This window comes from Stegostoma tigrinum, chromosome 17 (genome assembly GCF_030684315.1).
Source record: "Stegostoma tigrinum isolate sSteTig4 chromosome 17, sSteTig4.hap1, whole genome shotgun sequence".
NCBI classification, from domain to species: Eukaryota; Metazoa; Chordata; class Chondrichthyes; order Orectolobiformes; family Stegostomatidae; genus Stegostoma; species Stegostoma tigrinum.
Window position 1 is genome coordinate 15,224,217 of NC_081370.1, and position 17,068 is coordinate 15,241,284.

Genomic DNA, 17,068 nt, shown 5'->3' on the forward strand with positions numbered 1-17,068 from the left:
TAGGCTTAGAGATACAAAAAAGATGGTTTTGGGCAGTGGCTCGTGGATTTGCAGGAGCACAGAGAGCACTTGAATCAAAACATTTGAATCAAAAGGCTAGATAGCAAAGTATGGAGCTGGATGAACACAGCAGGCCAAGCAGCAACTTCGGAGCACAAAAGCTGGCGCTTCGGGCCTAGACCCTGAATCAGAAAGGTCCTTTTCTGATGAAGGCTCTAGGCCCGAAAAGTCAGCTTTTGTGCTCCTAAGATGCTGCTTGGCCTGCTGTGTTCATCCAGCTCCACACTTTGTTTTCTCGGATTGTCCAGCACCTGCAGTTCCCATTATCTCTGTATCAAAAGGCTGTACAGTTAGCAGGCCAAGCAGCAATTTCATTTTGTTATCAAGACAACAAGTTTGAATTTAACCAATTAATTTGAACCAGGCACCCAGATGCCAAAAACAAATCAAAGTTAATTCTGATGGTTTTGACAACATGGGACTAATCCTATTGTAGGAAATATTGATTTGTCATCAATGGTATGAAAAAAATGACAGTTGGACAAAGTCAGGAGAGCAAACTGCCATCTGCCAGAGTTAAGTGCTCTCAACTTTCAAGCGAGAACCATTGGCTCTCGCGTCTAGGCCTGAAACGTCAGCTTTTGTGCTCCTGAGATGCTGCTTGGCCTGCTGTGTTCATCCAGCCCCACACTTTGTTACATTGGCTCTCACGGTCTTCTGTAAGTATTAGAGAAAACAAAGTTACCTCTGGTGCAACTAGTTAATATTCCTGAGAAAACATTCAACAGAGAAGGTTTTCTTGAGAGAACATTTGACGGAGATGACACAGAGCATTCCAGAAGGCAAGTAACCTGGCTGTAATTTTGTGAGACACTATATTCTATTTTTTAAATTTCATTTTATATAAATGGGACTCGTATTTATTGTAACAGCATACCATTAAAATCTTGTTTTGTTTGGTAATACTTATCAAGATTTATAAAATCATGAGGGAATAGATATGATGAATAGTCAAGGTCTTTTCAAGGGTAGGGGAGTCTAGGACTAGAAGACATATGTTTAAGGTGACAGGGGAAAGATTTAAAAGGGACCTAAGGGGCAACTTTTTCACTTAGAACATGGTGTGTGTTTGGAATAACCTGCAGAGTAAGTGGTTGAAGTGGGTACAATTACAACATTTAAAAGTTCATCTGGATGGGTACAAGAATAGAAAGGGTCTAGAGAGATATGGGCCAAACGCTGGCAAATGGGACTAGATTAATTTAGGATATCTGGTCGGCATGGACAAGTTGGACTGAAGAGTCTGTTTTAGTGCTGTATATGACTTGGTGCTATGTCAGGTCTGACGGATGTAACTATTGTAGAAAGCATCCTCTTCAGCCTACAGCAAGCCGGGTGTTTGATATTAGGTGACACAGAGCAGGACAATTTGCTGGTTGGAGGAGGAGGAGAAGAATAGCTGACTGTGGGAAATGGAAAAGGATGAAGAAAGGCAATCAGCCAACAGTCTGATACTGTTGGGGCTGTCCATGCTGGAACCATCTGACTTTGATACGGTTCTCACAATCCCAAATTTCTGCTGGCTAACAGGCCCACACCCCGCCTCTGAAACTGACCTTTCCAACACCCCTGTGACTACAATAAAATGCAGGACAAAATAAACCCGTCAGATGATATTGCAAGCAAGAATCAGCAATTCATCCCTGTGATCTGATGAAGTGTCTGCCTTTGCCTGACCTGGTGCTGTTGCACAGTTCTCTCCCAGTGGCATTCCCAACAGAATCCACAATTGGCAGGAGCTGACTAAACCGATTCCCAACAGGAGGTGCCCAGCAGGAGCAGAGTAAACTGATTCCCAACAGGAGGTGCCCAGCAGGAGCAGAGTAAACCAATTCCCAACAGGAGGAGCCCAACAGGAGCAGAGTAAACCGATTCCCAGCAGGACGTGCCCAGCAGGATCAGAGTAAACAGCCTGAAACCCCTCCGAGTTACAGGTGCCCAGGGAAGCCATGCAGTCAATGCTGTCCCGCTCAGCACACACCGTGCACTGAAAAGTACCTGGACTATGGTCATAGAATCGTCACTACAATGTCTAAAGGAACAAGTGTTTGCAATTAACCTGAAGGTCATGTGGGCGCAAGGCGCTATCTCTGGCAGTACCACATAACTGGGGAGCTCGAGACCCGTTTCTAAACCGGTGCCCCTCCGGGCTACAGTTGGGAAGGTGAGCCTGTTGTCGGGCTGTGTGGATGGTCGGTCTTGCTGACTCTGCAGCTTGGTTGGAAACAGAAAAGAAACGGTCCTTGCCAGAAACTTACATTCCACTCCCAGTGCATTGTTGCCAAACTGTGTGTGTGATTCAGAGAGTAGGAATGTGTCAGAGCGTTTGCGTATGGGTTTGTGGGGCTGGGTGGGGGAGTGGTGTGGGGATGCGGTCAGGGAAGAGGATCAGTGAAGCCTCGGATTGCTGTGAAGGTGACAGGTTTCAGCCTGTGGGATTTATGAGGATGAAGCTGGGTGTGAAGCTGCCTTTCTCCCTGCTGCTCAGTCTCTCTGTCGCTGTGGGACTGTGCACGGCCCTCAGCAGACACAAAGATGCAGGTGAGTGCTTTCCCTGCCGCAGACATACCCCATTCCCACCGCTGTCCAGATCTGAATCTACCCCTCTCTGCTTTTCCCCTGCTCCTCTAGCTCTGTCCTTATCCATCACAGTCTTCCCGATTCTGTCTCTCTTGGGGAGTTTGTATTTTGTCAGGGCGTGACAGCCAGGTCTCTGATCCCAGTTCAGACCTGACATCCCACTGCAGCTGAGGGATAGTGCGATCCTTCTGTAATCTCTGCTCGGACTCCGCACAGACAGTGTACAGTGCTGATTCACGCAGTCCTCAGTGCTGTACAATTTAACCTTAGCTGCTAAGCTTTAATAAAAAATGGAGCATTGTTCAGAGGATGATGCTTGAGAAAGTGCCACAGGATTTCCACTGTTTCCAGACTCCTCAGGCTTTAGTTACTGCACTGGTATCTCCACCAAATTCCTCCCTCAATAGGCTCACTTCATGTGTCTGAGTGACACAAAGGGACCAGCTCACTCTATGTCTCTGAGAGACACACAGGAACCAGGAATTATTCCTTCACAACTGGCCAGGCAGGATCACCCAGCTCTCTGAGTAACACTGAAAGACCAGTACAGTTCACTCTGTGTCTCTAAGTATCAATGAAGGGCCAGCACAGTTCACTGTGCGTGTCTGTGTAATAGAGACCAGCTCAGTCCGTGTGTCTTGAGTGATACAGGGAGTCCAGCTCACTCCGTGTGTCTGAGTGACACAGAGGTACCCGCCTCACTCTGTATCTGAGTGACACAAAGGGACCAGCTCACTCCGTGTGTTTGAGTAACACAGAGGTACCAGCTCACTTCATATCTCTGAGTGACACAAAGGGACCAGCTCACTTTGTGTGTTTGAGTAACACAGAGGTACCAGCTCACTCTATGTCTCTGAGTAACACACAGGTACCAGCTCACTCCATATCTCTGAGTAACACAGAGGGACCAGCTCACTCCGTGTCTCTGAGTAACACAGAGGGACCAGCTCACTCCGTGTATCTGTGTAATACAGTGGAACCAGCTTACTCCATGTCTCTGAGTAACACAGAGGTACCAGTTCACTCCATGTGCCTGAGTGGCAATGAAGGATCAGCTCACTCCGTGTGTGTGAGTGACACAGAGGAACCAGCTCACTCCATGTCTGAGTGACACAGAGGTACCAGCTCACTCCATGTGTCTGAGTGACACAAAGGGACCACCTCACTCCGTATCTGAGTGACACAAAGGGACCAGCTCACTCCGTGTCTTTGAGAGACACACAGGGACCAGATCACTCTGTGTGTCTGAGTAACACAGAGGGACCAGTTCACTCCATGTGCCTGAGTGGCAACGAAGGATCAGCTCAATCCATGTCTCTGAATAACATAGAGGGACCAGCTCAATCCATGTCTCTGAATAACATAGAGGGACCAGCTCACTCCATGTCTCTGAGAGACACACAGGGACCAGCTCACTCCATGTGTCTGAGTAACACAGATGGACCCAGCTCACTCCGTATATTTGAGTAACACAGAGGGATCAGCTCACTCCATGTGTGTGTGAGTAACACAGAGGGACCAGCTCACTCCGTGTCTCTGAGTAACACAGAGGGACCAGCTGACTCCGTGTATCTGTGTAATACAGCGGAACCAGCTTACTCCATGTCTCTGAGTAACACAGAGGTACCAGTTCACTCCATGTGCCTGAGTGGCAATGAAGGATCAGCTCACTCCGTGTGTGTGAGTGACACAGAGGGACCAGCTCACTCCATGTCTGAGTGACACAGAGGTACCAGCTCACTCCATGTGTCTGAGTAACACAAAGGGACCACCTCACTCCGTATCTGAGTGACACAAAGGGACCAGCTCACTCCGTGTCTTTGAGAGACACACAGGGACCAGATCACTCCGTGTGTCTGAGTAACACAGAGGGACCAGTTCACTCCATGTGCCTGAGTGGCAACGAAGGATCAGCTCAATCCATGTCTCTGAATAACATAGAGGGACCAGCTCAATCCATGTCTCTGAATAACATAGAGGGACCAGCTCACTCCATGTCTCTGAGAGACACACAGGGACCAGCTCACTCCATGTGTCTGAGTAACACAGATGGACCCAGCTCACTCCGTATATTTGAGTAACACAGAGGGATCAGCTCACTCCATGTGTGTGTGAGTGACACAGAGGGGCCAGCTCACTCCATGTCTCTGAGTGACATAGAGGGTCCAGCTCAATCCATGTCTGAGTGACACAGAGGTACCAGCTCACTCCATGTGTCTGAGTGACACAAAGGGACCAGCTCACTCCATGTCTCTGAGAGACACACAGGGACCAGTTCACTCTGTGTGTCTGAGTAACACAGAGGGACCAGTTCACTCCACGTGCCTGAGTGGCAACGAAGGATCAACTCACTCCGTGTGTGTGAGTGACACAGAGGGACCAGCTCAATCCATGTCTCTGAATAACATAGAGGGACCAGATCACTCCATGTCTCTGAGAGACACACAGGGACCAGCTCACTCCGTGTGTCTGAGTAACACAGATGGACCCAGCTCACTCTGTATATTTGAGTAACACAGAGGGATCAGCTCACTCCATGTGTGTGTGAGTGACACAGAGGGGCCAGCTCACTCCATGTCTCTGAGTGACATAGAGGGTCCAGCTCAATCCATGTCTGAGTGACACAGAGGTACCAGCTCACTCCATGTGTCTGAGTGACACAAAGGGACCAGCTCACTCCATGTCTCTGAGAGACACACAGGGACCAGTTCACTCTGTGTGTCTGAGTAACACAGAGGGACCAGTTCACTCCACGTGCCTGAGTGGCAACGAAGGATCAACTCACTCCGTGTGTGTGAGTGACACAGAGGGACCAGCTCAATCCATGTCTCTGAATAACATAGAGGGACCAGATCACTCCATGTCTCTGAGAGACACACAGGGACCAGCTCACTCCGTGTGTCTGAGTAACACAGATGGACCCAGCTCACTCTGTATATTTGAGTAACACAGAGGGATCAGCTCACTCCATGTGTGTGTGAGTGACAGAGGGGCCAGCTCACTCCGTGTCTCTGAGTGACATAGAGGATCCAGCTCAATCCATGTCTGAGTGACACAGAGGTACCAGCTCACTCCATGTGTCTGAGTGACACAAAGGGACCAGCTCACTCCATGTCTGAGTGACACAAAGGGACCAGCTCACTCGGTCTGTCTGAGTGACACAAAGGGACCAGCTCACTCCATGTCTGAGTGCCACAGAGGGACCAGCTCACTCCGTGTCTGAGTGACACCCGGGGCGAGTGAGTCCAGGGTGTGCAGTAAGTCCCGGGAAGTTTAGTCTTTGCAGGATGCAGCCCTCACAACTTTCTGAAGAAGGGTCTAAGCCTGAAATGTCACCCTTCCTGCCCCTGTTATGCTGCTTGGCCTGCTGTATTAATCCAGGTCTCCACCTCGTTAACCTGCCACCCATTGTTGTTACCAACACGCCCCTCTCTCCTGCCGTCCCCAGGCAGCAGGTGATGGCAGGGTTGAGAAGATCAGTGAAGCTAGCACAGAGAGAGAGAGCCAGCTCAGAGCTACTCTCCCATCCGTCTACCGTCCCCAGACCTAAGCCTCAACACAAAATAGACCCTGGGTCAGTCAGCTGAGGGAGGGTGTACACCACCGTTTCCGTGGGTTATAGGGCCTGGGCGCTGGGTCTGACCCAATTTACACCGGGATCGAAAGTCAGTAAAGTCCCATCAAGGTCTATTCCGCTCCGAAACCAGGAGCAAATCCCACTGTCCGGGGCCGGGAGCAGATCCCATTGTCCGGGCCCGGGGGCAGGATCCCACTGTCCGGGACCGGGGGCAGGATCCCACTGTCCGGGACCGGGAACAGATCCCACTGTCCGGGGCCGGGGGCAGGATCCCACTGTCCAGGACCGGGAACAGATCCCACTGTCCGGGTCCGGGGGCAGGATCCCACTGTCCGTGACCGGGGTCAGGCTCCCACTGTCCGGGACCGAAGACAGTATCCCACTGTCCGGGACCAGAGGCAGGATTCCACTGTCGGGACCGGGGACACATCCCACTGTCCGTGACCGGGGACAGGATCTTACCGTCCGGGACTGGGAGCAAGCGGATTCTGCCCGGTCTCTCCGGATTCACTGACTGTTTCTTTGGGGGAACGCTCAGTAGTGAACAGTGTGATAATGTCCCTGAGTGAGAGCATTTAACCGCCAGCATCAGCCACTGACTGGGGCCTGCATTCTGGGCTCGGTTTACTCTCTCCGGTTTAAGTCCCGGAGAGTGTGGGGATGAATGTCCAGATATTGGTGTACACTATAGTTGAATAACAATGAGGTCTGGACCCGTTATTGGGCGTTGTGGTAACAGACTGTTTTGATTTCAGACTTGTTCTGGAGAAGTCCATCTATTCAAGAGGCACCAACTATATTCCTTCGAGATATTGGGGACTCCTTCCTGCTGTACGAGGTACAGACCCTGGTCCCCAGACCCTTGGGCGCGGCAATATCTCATACACACTCGCACATTCTTATACACACACTCACGCATTCTCACACACTCTCACACCCACACAGTCCCACACACACATTCGTACACACTCACAACCACACTCACTTCCATACACACTCATCACAGATTCTCACCCACCCACACACTCACCCACACGCATTCACACTCACGCCCGCACAGATACACACTTGGTTCACAATAAACAACCGCACCTCCCAGTCGCGAACCATTTCAACTCGCCCCCCGCATTCCTCAGATGACATGTCCATCCTGAGCCTCCTGCAGTGCCATCATGATGCCACCCAAAGGTTGCAGGAACAGCAACTCATATTCCGCTTAGGGACCCTGCAGCCCAATGGTATCAAGAGATAACAAAGTGTAGAGCTGGATGAACACAGCAGGCCAAGCAGCATCTTAGGAGCACAAAAGCTGATGTTTCGGGCTTAGACTCTTCATCAGATTTCACAAGCTTCAATATCTCCCCTCCCCCCACTGCATCCCAAAATCATCCCAGATCGCCCCGCCTCCTTAACCTGTTTTTCCTCTCACCTATCCCCTCCTCCCACATCAAGCCGCACCTCCATTTCCTACCTACTAACCTCATCCTGTCCCCTTGACCTGTCCATCGTCCCCGGACTGACCTATCCCCTCCCTACCTCCCCACCTACACTCTCCTCTCCACCTATCTTCTCCTCTATCCATCTTTGATCCGCCTCTCCCTCTCTCCCTATTTATTTCAGAATCCTCTCCCCATCCCCCTTTTCTGATGAAGGGTCTAGGCCTGAAGCGTCAGCTTTTGTGCTCCTAAGATGCTGCTTGGCCTGCTGTGTTCATTCAGCTCCACACTTTGTTATCTCGGATTCCCCAGCATCTGCAGTTCCCATTATCTCAGAAACACACACATTCTTACGCTCTCACACTCAGTCCCACGCACATTCACCCACACACTCCTGTCCACCCACACACTCACCCACACATACTCACACACTCTTATGCACTCTCACACCCACACTCACTCCCACACATGCTCACCCACATACTTTCACCCACCCATGCACTCACCCCACATTCTTACTCACCCCACATTCTTACTCACCCACACAAACTCACACTCACTCCCACACACACCCACACAGACACACACACGTTCTTACACTCTCATACTCACTCCCACACACACTCGCCCACCCACACACACCCACACACTCTCACTCACCCACACACTCACAATCACTCCCACACGCACAACCACACACACATTCTTACACTTACACTCACTCCCACACACAATCCCCCACACACAGACACACAAACACACACCCACACACTCATCCATACACACGCTCACACACACTCTCACACACATACACACACTCACAAGCATAGGCTCATTCTCACATGCATGTACACTCACGCTCACACACATATATCACACACATACACTCACACAGACACACACACACAAACACAAATTCACTCACACTCACATTCATACACACTCTCACTTACAGAGACACACACACTTCCCCCCACAGACCCACTACCCCCTCAAACTGAGACATACTGAGAAACAGACGTACATTTCACTGATCCACACTCTGGAAGAGACTAACAGTAACACACTCACAGGAAATTGCTCACAGTTGTCAAAGAATGGGAAACTGTGGTCAATGGGGGATCTGGGGACTGCATGACTACTTGTCCAGTTTGTTTTGGGTTGTGGTCCTACAACCTTTTCTGTCTCTGCCTGTTCTCCAAGGTGGGGTGCAGCTACCTCTGTTCCTCTGTGACTCTAACTGTCACTTGAGCTATGAAACCAGACCTCAGAATATACAATTGAGTGGCATAACCTACACCGAGGGTTGGACAGGTCATGTGATATGGCTATAACGCCCCACAATGTCACACAATAGGAACTCCACTAGGCCAAATTGTCCTGCTGCACCTTAAACTTACTTTTCATTCACGCTCACAGATGTACACTCAGAACACACACAGAGACTCACAGATGCAGACAGATGCACTCTCACAGATACACACTCAGAGACAAACACAAACACACACAGACACACACGCAGATGTACCACTCACAGATACACCACTCACAGATACACACTCAGACACACACAGATGCACATTCAGAGACACACAGGTGCAAACTCGGAGAGACACACAGATACACTCAGACACAGACTCAGAGACACACACTGATGCGCACTCACAGGCGCAAACTCAGAGACACACACAGATATATTCACAGACACACACGCAGAGACGCATACAGATACACACAGGTGCACACTCAGAGACGCACACAGATACACTCATACATGCACCCTCAGAGACACACATAGATACTCTCACAGGCACATACTCAGAGACACACACTGATGCACACTCACAGGTGCACTCTCAGAGGCACAAACAGATACACTCACAGTCGCACACTCAGAGATGCACACAGATACACTCACAGATACACACTCAGAGATACACACAGATACACACACAGATGCACACTCAGATGCATACAGATACACTCACATATGCACACTCAGAGACACACACAGATACACTCACAGACGTACACTCAGAGAAACAAATACACAGGTGCACATTCACAGGCACACTCAGATACAAGCACAGACACATCCACATTCAAATTCTTTACAGGCAGAAAGTTGTCTACAATTTAATTGCAACTGCTCTAACTTGGCAGAGATTCTCTTTTTTTTACCCGGGCTATTTCTGCAGTTGTATCTCTTTGTTTTTGATTCTCAGCCCTGGAACTTGTTTATTCAGTGGAATATGACACTGTCACGTTGGCAGCTGCTCCCAGCTGCTTCCCTTCACTCTCTCAAAGTCAGGCTGACTTTTATATTCATGCTGTGTGCTTAGTACAGAGCTTCAAACAGCTCTCAAAGTCTGGTGATGTCCGTGTGACAGGATCTCTCTGTGTGAATGGTCGTGTCAAAGTTTTGGAGTGGGACCATGCCTCAGGCAGTACCAGTCAGTACCAGCTTATCCTGTTGTGGATGACAACAGTGGGCAGGGAAGTGGGATGGTTGGTACTGAGGTGGCAGGATGAATTGGAGAATGCGGAAGTGAATGATGTCAATACACCGCCCCGTCCCAATGCAACTATCTTTCCAAACAGGCTGGAGCCAGTTTGCTGGGAATGCTGATCACTGGGAGCAGACCTGGGTGGACTAGGCTTCACACCGCAGTGATGTTACAGGCTGCCATTAGCTCCAGGGCAGCAGCAGTGTGATACAGGCAGACAGCAAAACAGGCTGATGGCAAAAAGCTCCCACCCAGCTCAGACTGGAGGCAGGAGGCTGTGGTCAGGTTTGCAGGCCCTGGTTGGCAGCAGGTATCACTGGGTACACAAGGATGTCCCTTGGGGTGACTGGATCACAGGAAACCAGGCAACATAACTCAGGGATCAACGCCAGGGCTGAACCAATTGCAGAGTTGGAGTTCAGAGGCTGAGCAGATCCTAGGGATCGGACTGAGTAGATCACAATGGCCTCCTTCCAAAAATCCACAAACAGGACTGTCCTGGCAGACCCATTGTTTCAGCCTGCTCGTGCCCCACAGAACTCATTTCTTTTTACCTTGACTCAGTCTTCATCCCCCAGTCCAATCCCTACCAACATTCATCCATGATTTATTTGCTGCCTTACGCTGGTTTCAAAACTTTCAGTTTACTGGCTGCAGCCACCTCCTCTTTACCATGAATGTGCAATCCCTTTACACATCCATTCCCCACCAGGAGGGTCTTGGGGCTCTCTGTTTCTTCCTGGGGCAAAATCCTAAACCATCCCTATCCACCACCACCCTCCTCCACTTGGCCAAGCTTGTCCTCACCCTCAACAACTTCTCACCAACTCCTCTCATTTTCTGTGGGTAAGACGGGTTGCCATGGGTATCCACATGGGCCCGAGTTACACCTGACTCTTCTTGGGTTATGTGGAACGTTGTGTGCTCCAGTCCTGTTCCAGCCCCCACCCACAATTCTTTCTCCGACGCATTGATGATATCATTGGTGGTGCTTCCCTCTCTCATCTGGATTTGGAAAACTTCATTAATGTTGCCTCCAATTTCCACGCTGCCCTCACTTTCACCTGATCTATCTCTGACTCCTCCCTTCCCTTCCTTGACATTTCTGTTTCCATTTCTGGGGATAGACTGGCCACTAATATCCACTACAAACCTACTGGCTCCCACAGCTATGTGGACTATACATCGTCACACCCCACTTCCTGTAAAGACTCCATTCCATTCTCTCAGTTCTTCCGTCTCCGTTGCATATTTTCAGATGAGGCCAATTTCAACACAGGAGCCTCTGAAATGTCCACCTTCTTCCTCAACGGAGGTTTCTCCAGCTCTGTTGTTGGCAGGGCCCTCAACCAGGTCTGACCCATCTCCCGCACTTCCACCCTACCCCTTCACTTCCCTCCTGCAACAGGGATAGGATTCCCCTTATCCTCACCTACCATCCCAACAGCATCCACATCCAGAAAATCATTAGAAACCATTTCCACCACCTCCAGCGAGATGCCACCATCAGACACACACCCTCCCCTCCCTTGTCCGCTTTCTGCAGGGACTGTTCCCTCCAGGACACCCTGGTCCACACTTTCTTCACCCCAAAGAACTCCCCACAGCCCTGTGACACTTTCCCATGTAACCAGCGAAGGTGCAATACCAACGCATTTACCTCCTCCCATCCCAGTATCCAAGGGCCCAAATATACCTTCCAGGTGAAGCAACACTTCACCTATACTTCCCACAATCTCGTCTATTGCTGCTCACAATTTGGTCGCCTCTGCACTGGGGAAATGAAGCATAGACTTGGTGACCACTTCACAGGACATTTACATTATGCTCACAAAAAAGACCCTGAATTACCTGTTGCTTGCCACCTCAATGCAATACCCTGCTCCCTGGCCAGCATCTCTGTCTCTGGCATGCTGCAGTGTTCTAGTGAAATCCAACGCGAGCTGGAGGAACCACACCTCATTTTCCGCTTGGGGACCCTACAACCCTCTGGACTCACAAATTGAGTTCAATAATTTTAGGCCTAAACTCTCCCATGTCCCAGTCCCCTAGCCCACACACCAGGCCTTGTTACCTCATAGCCTGTATTACACACCCTGTTGTAATTCACCAATAGTCCCCATTAACAACTATTCACCCTCCCAGACTGATCATTAGCAACTCCTTTGTCTGTCCAACTGTCTTTCTCTCTCCTTGGGCTCTATCCTATCCTTTACTCTCTACCCCACCCACCTCCCTATTTTCTGCATATCAACAGACATTTTCCCAGCCGCCATCAGTTCTGAGGAAGGGTCACCAGGCTTGAAACATTAACGCTGTTTTCTCCTTCACAGGTGCTGCCAGATCTACTGAGCTTTTCCAGGAACTTTGTTTTTGTTGTGTGAGATGAGGATGGTGTTTTGAGATTGAGGGATGGTGCAGAGGAAGATGAGGATGGTGTTTGGAGGGTGGGGGATGGTGCAGGGGGAGATAAGGGTGATGTTTGGAGAGTGAGGGATGGTGCAGGAGGAGATGGGAATGGTGTTTGGAGGGTGAGGAATGGTGCAGGGGGAGATGAGGATGATGCTTTGAGGGTGAGGGATGGTGCAGGGGGAGATGAGGATGGTATTTGGAGGGTGAGGGATGGTGCAGAGGGAGATGAGGATGATATTTGGAGGGTGAGGGATGGTATGGAGGGAGATGAGAATGGTGTTTGGTGGGTGATGTTTGTTTGTTTCCTTAGTTCCTGGCTGGTGGTCTGAACATTGATGAGAAGAATATGATCAGTCTGATGGATGAGGAGTTAGCATCAACACGTCCAGCTTCCATCTTCCTGGAGATTGTAAACTCCCAGCTCCCAAAGAGCCCTGCTGCTCTCCGGAAAAGGCTGGATGAGACTGTGAATTTGGGAGATACCTTTGAAATGGACACCTTTGAACAACTGCTGCTGGCCTCAGTCTATGTGGCACATCGAGGTCACACCAGTGATCAGGGAAACAGGCAGATCTGGGGAGATCTCTTCTGCTTGCTGGTGTCTCCACTGATCCAGGACCTGACTGGGATTATGCCTAATTGTTGATCTCTCAGATCCAAGTCTGCTGTGACGCAGTGACTTACTATACCTGATCAATTTGATTCGACCCACTCCCAACAGTACAGGAATCAATGAGAAGAAACTAGACTCTATCAGGTACTGGGTTATACTGGTCATAAGCAGATCCTACAGAATGTTCCATGTAGACACCCTCCAGGATTACTGCTGTCTGCTGAGAGATAGTGCAGCCTATCTTTAGCTGAGACACCTAGGCTTCAGCTTCCACAAGTCTCAATCTTCTCTCATTACAGCCGCCTTTCATCTCAAATCCGAATGCTTCATCATCACCAGCTCATAACAAAACATGTTAGCCCAGATCATTCCCTCCCAGTGAGGGACACTCTGAGTGAGGGAACGTTCATTCACCCATTGTTACATGTCGTTTCTACAGTCTGTAATTACTGTCGTTTGTGACTTTAGTGTTACAATCCAACTCTACAGTCAGTAATTACAGGCCATTTCAACAGTACATAGTTACAGCCTATTTTGACAGTTTATAACTACTATCTATTTCTGCAATACATTGTTGCTGTGCATGTCTCCAATCTATCATTACTGTCCGTGTCTGCCGTACGTTGCTCCCCCCTACTGGCAAAAGCATGAAGCATTAGCAAAATCCAACAGAGAAAATAAATTTCCAAAAAGGCAGAGTTCTAATTCCCTATATTCTGTCTGGATCTTGTCCTTTAACCACATGTATTCATTTTTCCTGAAAATCCAGCAGACTGGATTAAATAAAACCATTCTCAGTGGTAATGGAACAGAGGGGAAAGCACATTGGTAAACTCCTGTTGGTAATAAAAAGGTGAAAGGATTTCTTTTTCTCTTTTTAAAAGTTGAAATTATAGGCTCGCTGTCCCTCAGCCCTTTATAACCCCAGGCTACCACACCCCATGGAGCAGCTGCACCTTCATTCCCCAGATGGTAATATCTGAGTGACTGCTGTGTTTCTCATCTGTTGAGGGATCTTGTGATGGCTTTGTTTATCTTTCTCCCGGTGTCCCTCTTTTCTGTCAAACTCTGATCTAAGTTGACCCTTGGGAGGCATTTATATTCCAGACCCTTCTCTCTTGGATTTCTCTTCCTCATCCATGTCCTCTGACAATAGGAGTTGGGACATTGTGTTGAGGTTGTATGGAACATTTGTGAGGCCTCTTCTGGAATACTGTGTCCAGTTGTGGAAGGAAATTATCAAGCTGGAGAGGGTTCAAATGAGATTCACCTGGATGTTGCCCCACCGAACTCATCTCCACCTATCTGGATAACAAAGTGTGAAGCTGGATGAACACAGCAGCATCGCAGGAGCACAAAAGCCGACGTTTCGGGCCTAGATGCCTTCAAGGGTCTAGGCCCGAAACGTCAGCTTTTGTGTTCCTGAGATGCTGCTTGGTCTGCTGTGTTCATCCAGCTTCACACTTTGTTATCTTATATTCTCCAGCATCTGCGGTTCCCATTATCTCCCCCTCCCTCCCTATTTATTTCAGAATTCTCTCCCAATCCCCCTTTTCTGATGAAGGGTCTAAGCCCGAAACATCAGCTTTTGTGCTCCTAAGATGCTGTTTGGCCTGCTGTGTTCATCAAGCCCCACACTATTTTATCTTGGGTTCACCAGGATGTTGCTGGGTATGGAAAGTTTGCATTATAAGGAAAAGCTGGCTAGGCTGGGACTTTTTTCACTGGCATGTTGGAGGTTGAGAGGTGGCCTGATAAAAATTTATAAAATAATGAGGGGTATGGATAGAGTTGATGGTAATTGTCTTTTCCAAAGATGGGGAATTTCAAGACAAAGGGGCATATTTTGAGGTGAGACAAGAGAGATGTAAAGAAGGCATAAGAGGCAAATATTTTGCACAGAGAGAGGTTTTGCGGGTGGAATGAATTTCCTGAAGAAATGTTTGATGTGTGTACAATGACAATATTTGCAATATTAAAAAGACATTTGGTTGGATACATGAACTGGAAGGGTTTGGAGGGGTATGGACCAGGAGCAGGCAGATGGAACTAGTTTAGTTTGGGATCATGTTCAGCATGGACTGGTTGGACCAAAGGCTCTGTTTCTGTGCTTATGGCTCAATGACTCTATGTGATTTCATGTTTTAAAAGGAGTCAAATTAAGTAGGCTTTCTTAACACCAAGGATGAGTTTATTAGCTATAAGATATGACAATAGACAATAGACAATAGGTGCTGGAGTAGGCCATTTGGCCCTTCGAGCCAGCACTAGCATTCATTATGATCATGGCTGATCATCCACAAACAGTATCCTGTTCCTGCCTTATCCCCATAACACTTGATTCCACTATCTTTAGGAGCTCTATCCATGAGAAAAATAATAAAATGCGACACGCTAATGTACACGTTATGTCAACTGGGAGGATAATGTTTCAAAAGATATACAAATCAGGTTCTGCATTTCATGAAATGGGGATGACAGAGTGTTATGACCATTATATGAAGTGATATTTGTCTCACTGAGGTTGGCACTGAAGCAGTTAAATTTCCAGATTCTTGGCTTCACATTTAGCTGACTGGCATTTCTCCTGTTTCCTTTTCAACCAGCAATACTCTAGCTAGATAACAAAGTGTGAAGCTAGATGAACACAGCAGACCAAGAAGCATCTCAGGAGCACAAAAGCTGATGTTTCAGGCCTAGACCCTTCATCACCCCTCTGATGAAGGGTCTAGGCCCGAAACGTCAGCTTTTGTGCTCCTGAGATGCTGCTTGGCCTGCTGTGTTCATCCGGCTTCACACTTTGTTACCTTGGATTCTCCAGCATCTGCAGTCCCCATTATCTCTGATACTCTGGCTAGCTTGGTTTCCAGCATCAATGATAAAAGAGAGAGAGAGGCATACTCTGGCTAGCTTGGTTTCCAGCATCAATGATAAAAGAGAGAGAGAGGCATTCTTTATTTGCAGCAAATGGGTGTCAAATGATTGGCCACAAACTGTGACTTTACAGTGCACTAATACACTGAGACTAGGGTTGGAGGCATTCTTATCCCCAGTTCTGGTGCAATCTTGAGGGGGTAAGACACAAAAATGTCTTTCAACTCATGCTTGTGGTCTGTCATATAATTCACAGGACGTGATGCTCTCCATTTTCCTTTTAAATCTCTGTTTAAGGTTTCCTTGACACTCTATGGGTATGACATTCAATGAGTCACAAAGGATTTCCAGCAGTCAGTCATTCTCAGGACTGTAGCCTTCTTTGTTTGGCTTGTAGTTCAAGTTGTGGAAAAATATATGTCTCATTTAAAATGTATGGAAGTCATTCAGGGCGAAGGTCTATTGCCATGAGCCACTATAACAGCAGCAGAGGCACTGAGAGACTGGACTTTATTGAGAAAGAGAGAGAGAGTGCTTCAAAGGCCTGGTTCCGCCTTGCTGGGAGGAGCTAATGATTGGTTGAAAGCATAGTGGAACAAATAGAAATCACTGTAGATCTGACATCAGTGAATGTGAAGATGTAAGTGATTAAGGCTCAGGAGCCCCTGGGACATGAGAGTGCTGGAACCAGGCAGGAATGAAAATATTAACAATGTAGAATTTGACCACAGATACAGCTATTGTTACCATGACAATGGGACTTGCATTCCAAAACAAATGGAGTTCAGTGATTTCGGGCTTTGGGCGTGGGAAACATTGGCGAAATGTTGTGGAGCAAGTGAAAATTATTACTAAAATGCAAAGGATTCAGGATCAGATGTTGATGGGAGCAATTAACCAGCTTCGTACTCAGCAGGGAGATTGAAATGCAGGGGCCGGAGGATGTTCAGGGGCCGTGGGAAAGTTCTTGAATCACTGCCAGGGAGATCGGAGGGAGAGAGCCCAGAGT

General features: G+C 48.5%; 1 protein-coding gene across 1 annotated transcript; it reads left to right on the forward strand.

Annotated features, from left to right (window-relative positions):
• Positions 1-2,429: 2,429 nt before the first annotated feature.
• Positions 2,430-14,524, forward strand: LOC125459305 (protein FAM180A-like). The gene is made up of 3 exons (XM_048545606.2): positions 2,430-2,601; positions 6,973-7,055; positions 12,883-14,524. The coding sequence occupies exons 1-3, from the start codon at positions 2,430-2,432 to the stop codon at positions 13,216-13,218; spliced, it is 591 nt and encodes a 196-aa protein (XP_048401563.1). The 3' UTR covers positions 13,219-14,524.
• Positions 14,525-17,068: the final 2,544 nt, after the last annotated feature.

Excerpts from the sequence above, each read along its gene's own strand:
- LOC125459305 (XM_048545606.2), top strand. The coding sequence starts at position 2,430 with ATGCGGTCAGGGAAGAGGATCAGTGAAGCCTCGGATTGCTGTGAAGGT. Across the intron at positions 2,602-6,972 it reads CAGCAGACACAAAGATGCAG|ACTTGTTCTGGAGAAGTCCA; the intron begins GTGAGTGCTTTC and ends TTTTGATTTCAG. Across the intron at positions 7,056-12,882 it reads ACTCCTTCCTGCTGTACGAG|TTCCTGGCTGGTGGTCTGAA; the intron begins GTACAGACCCTG and ends TTGTTTCCTTAG.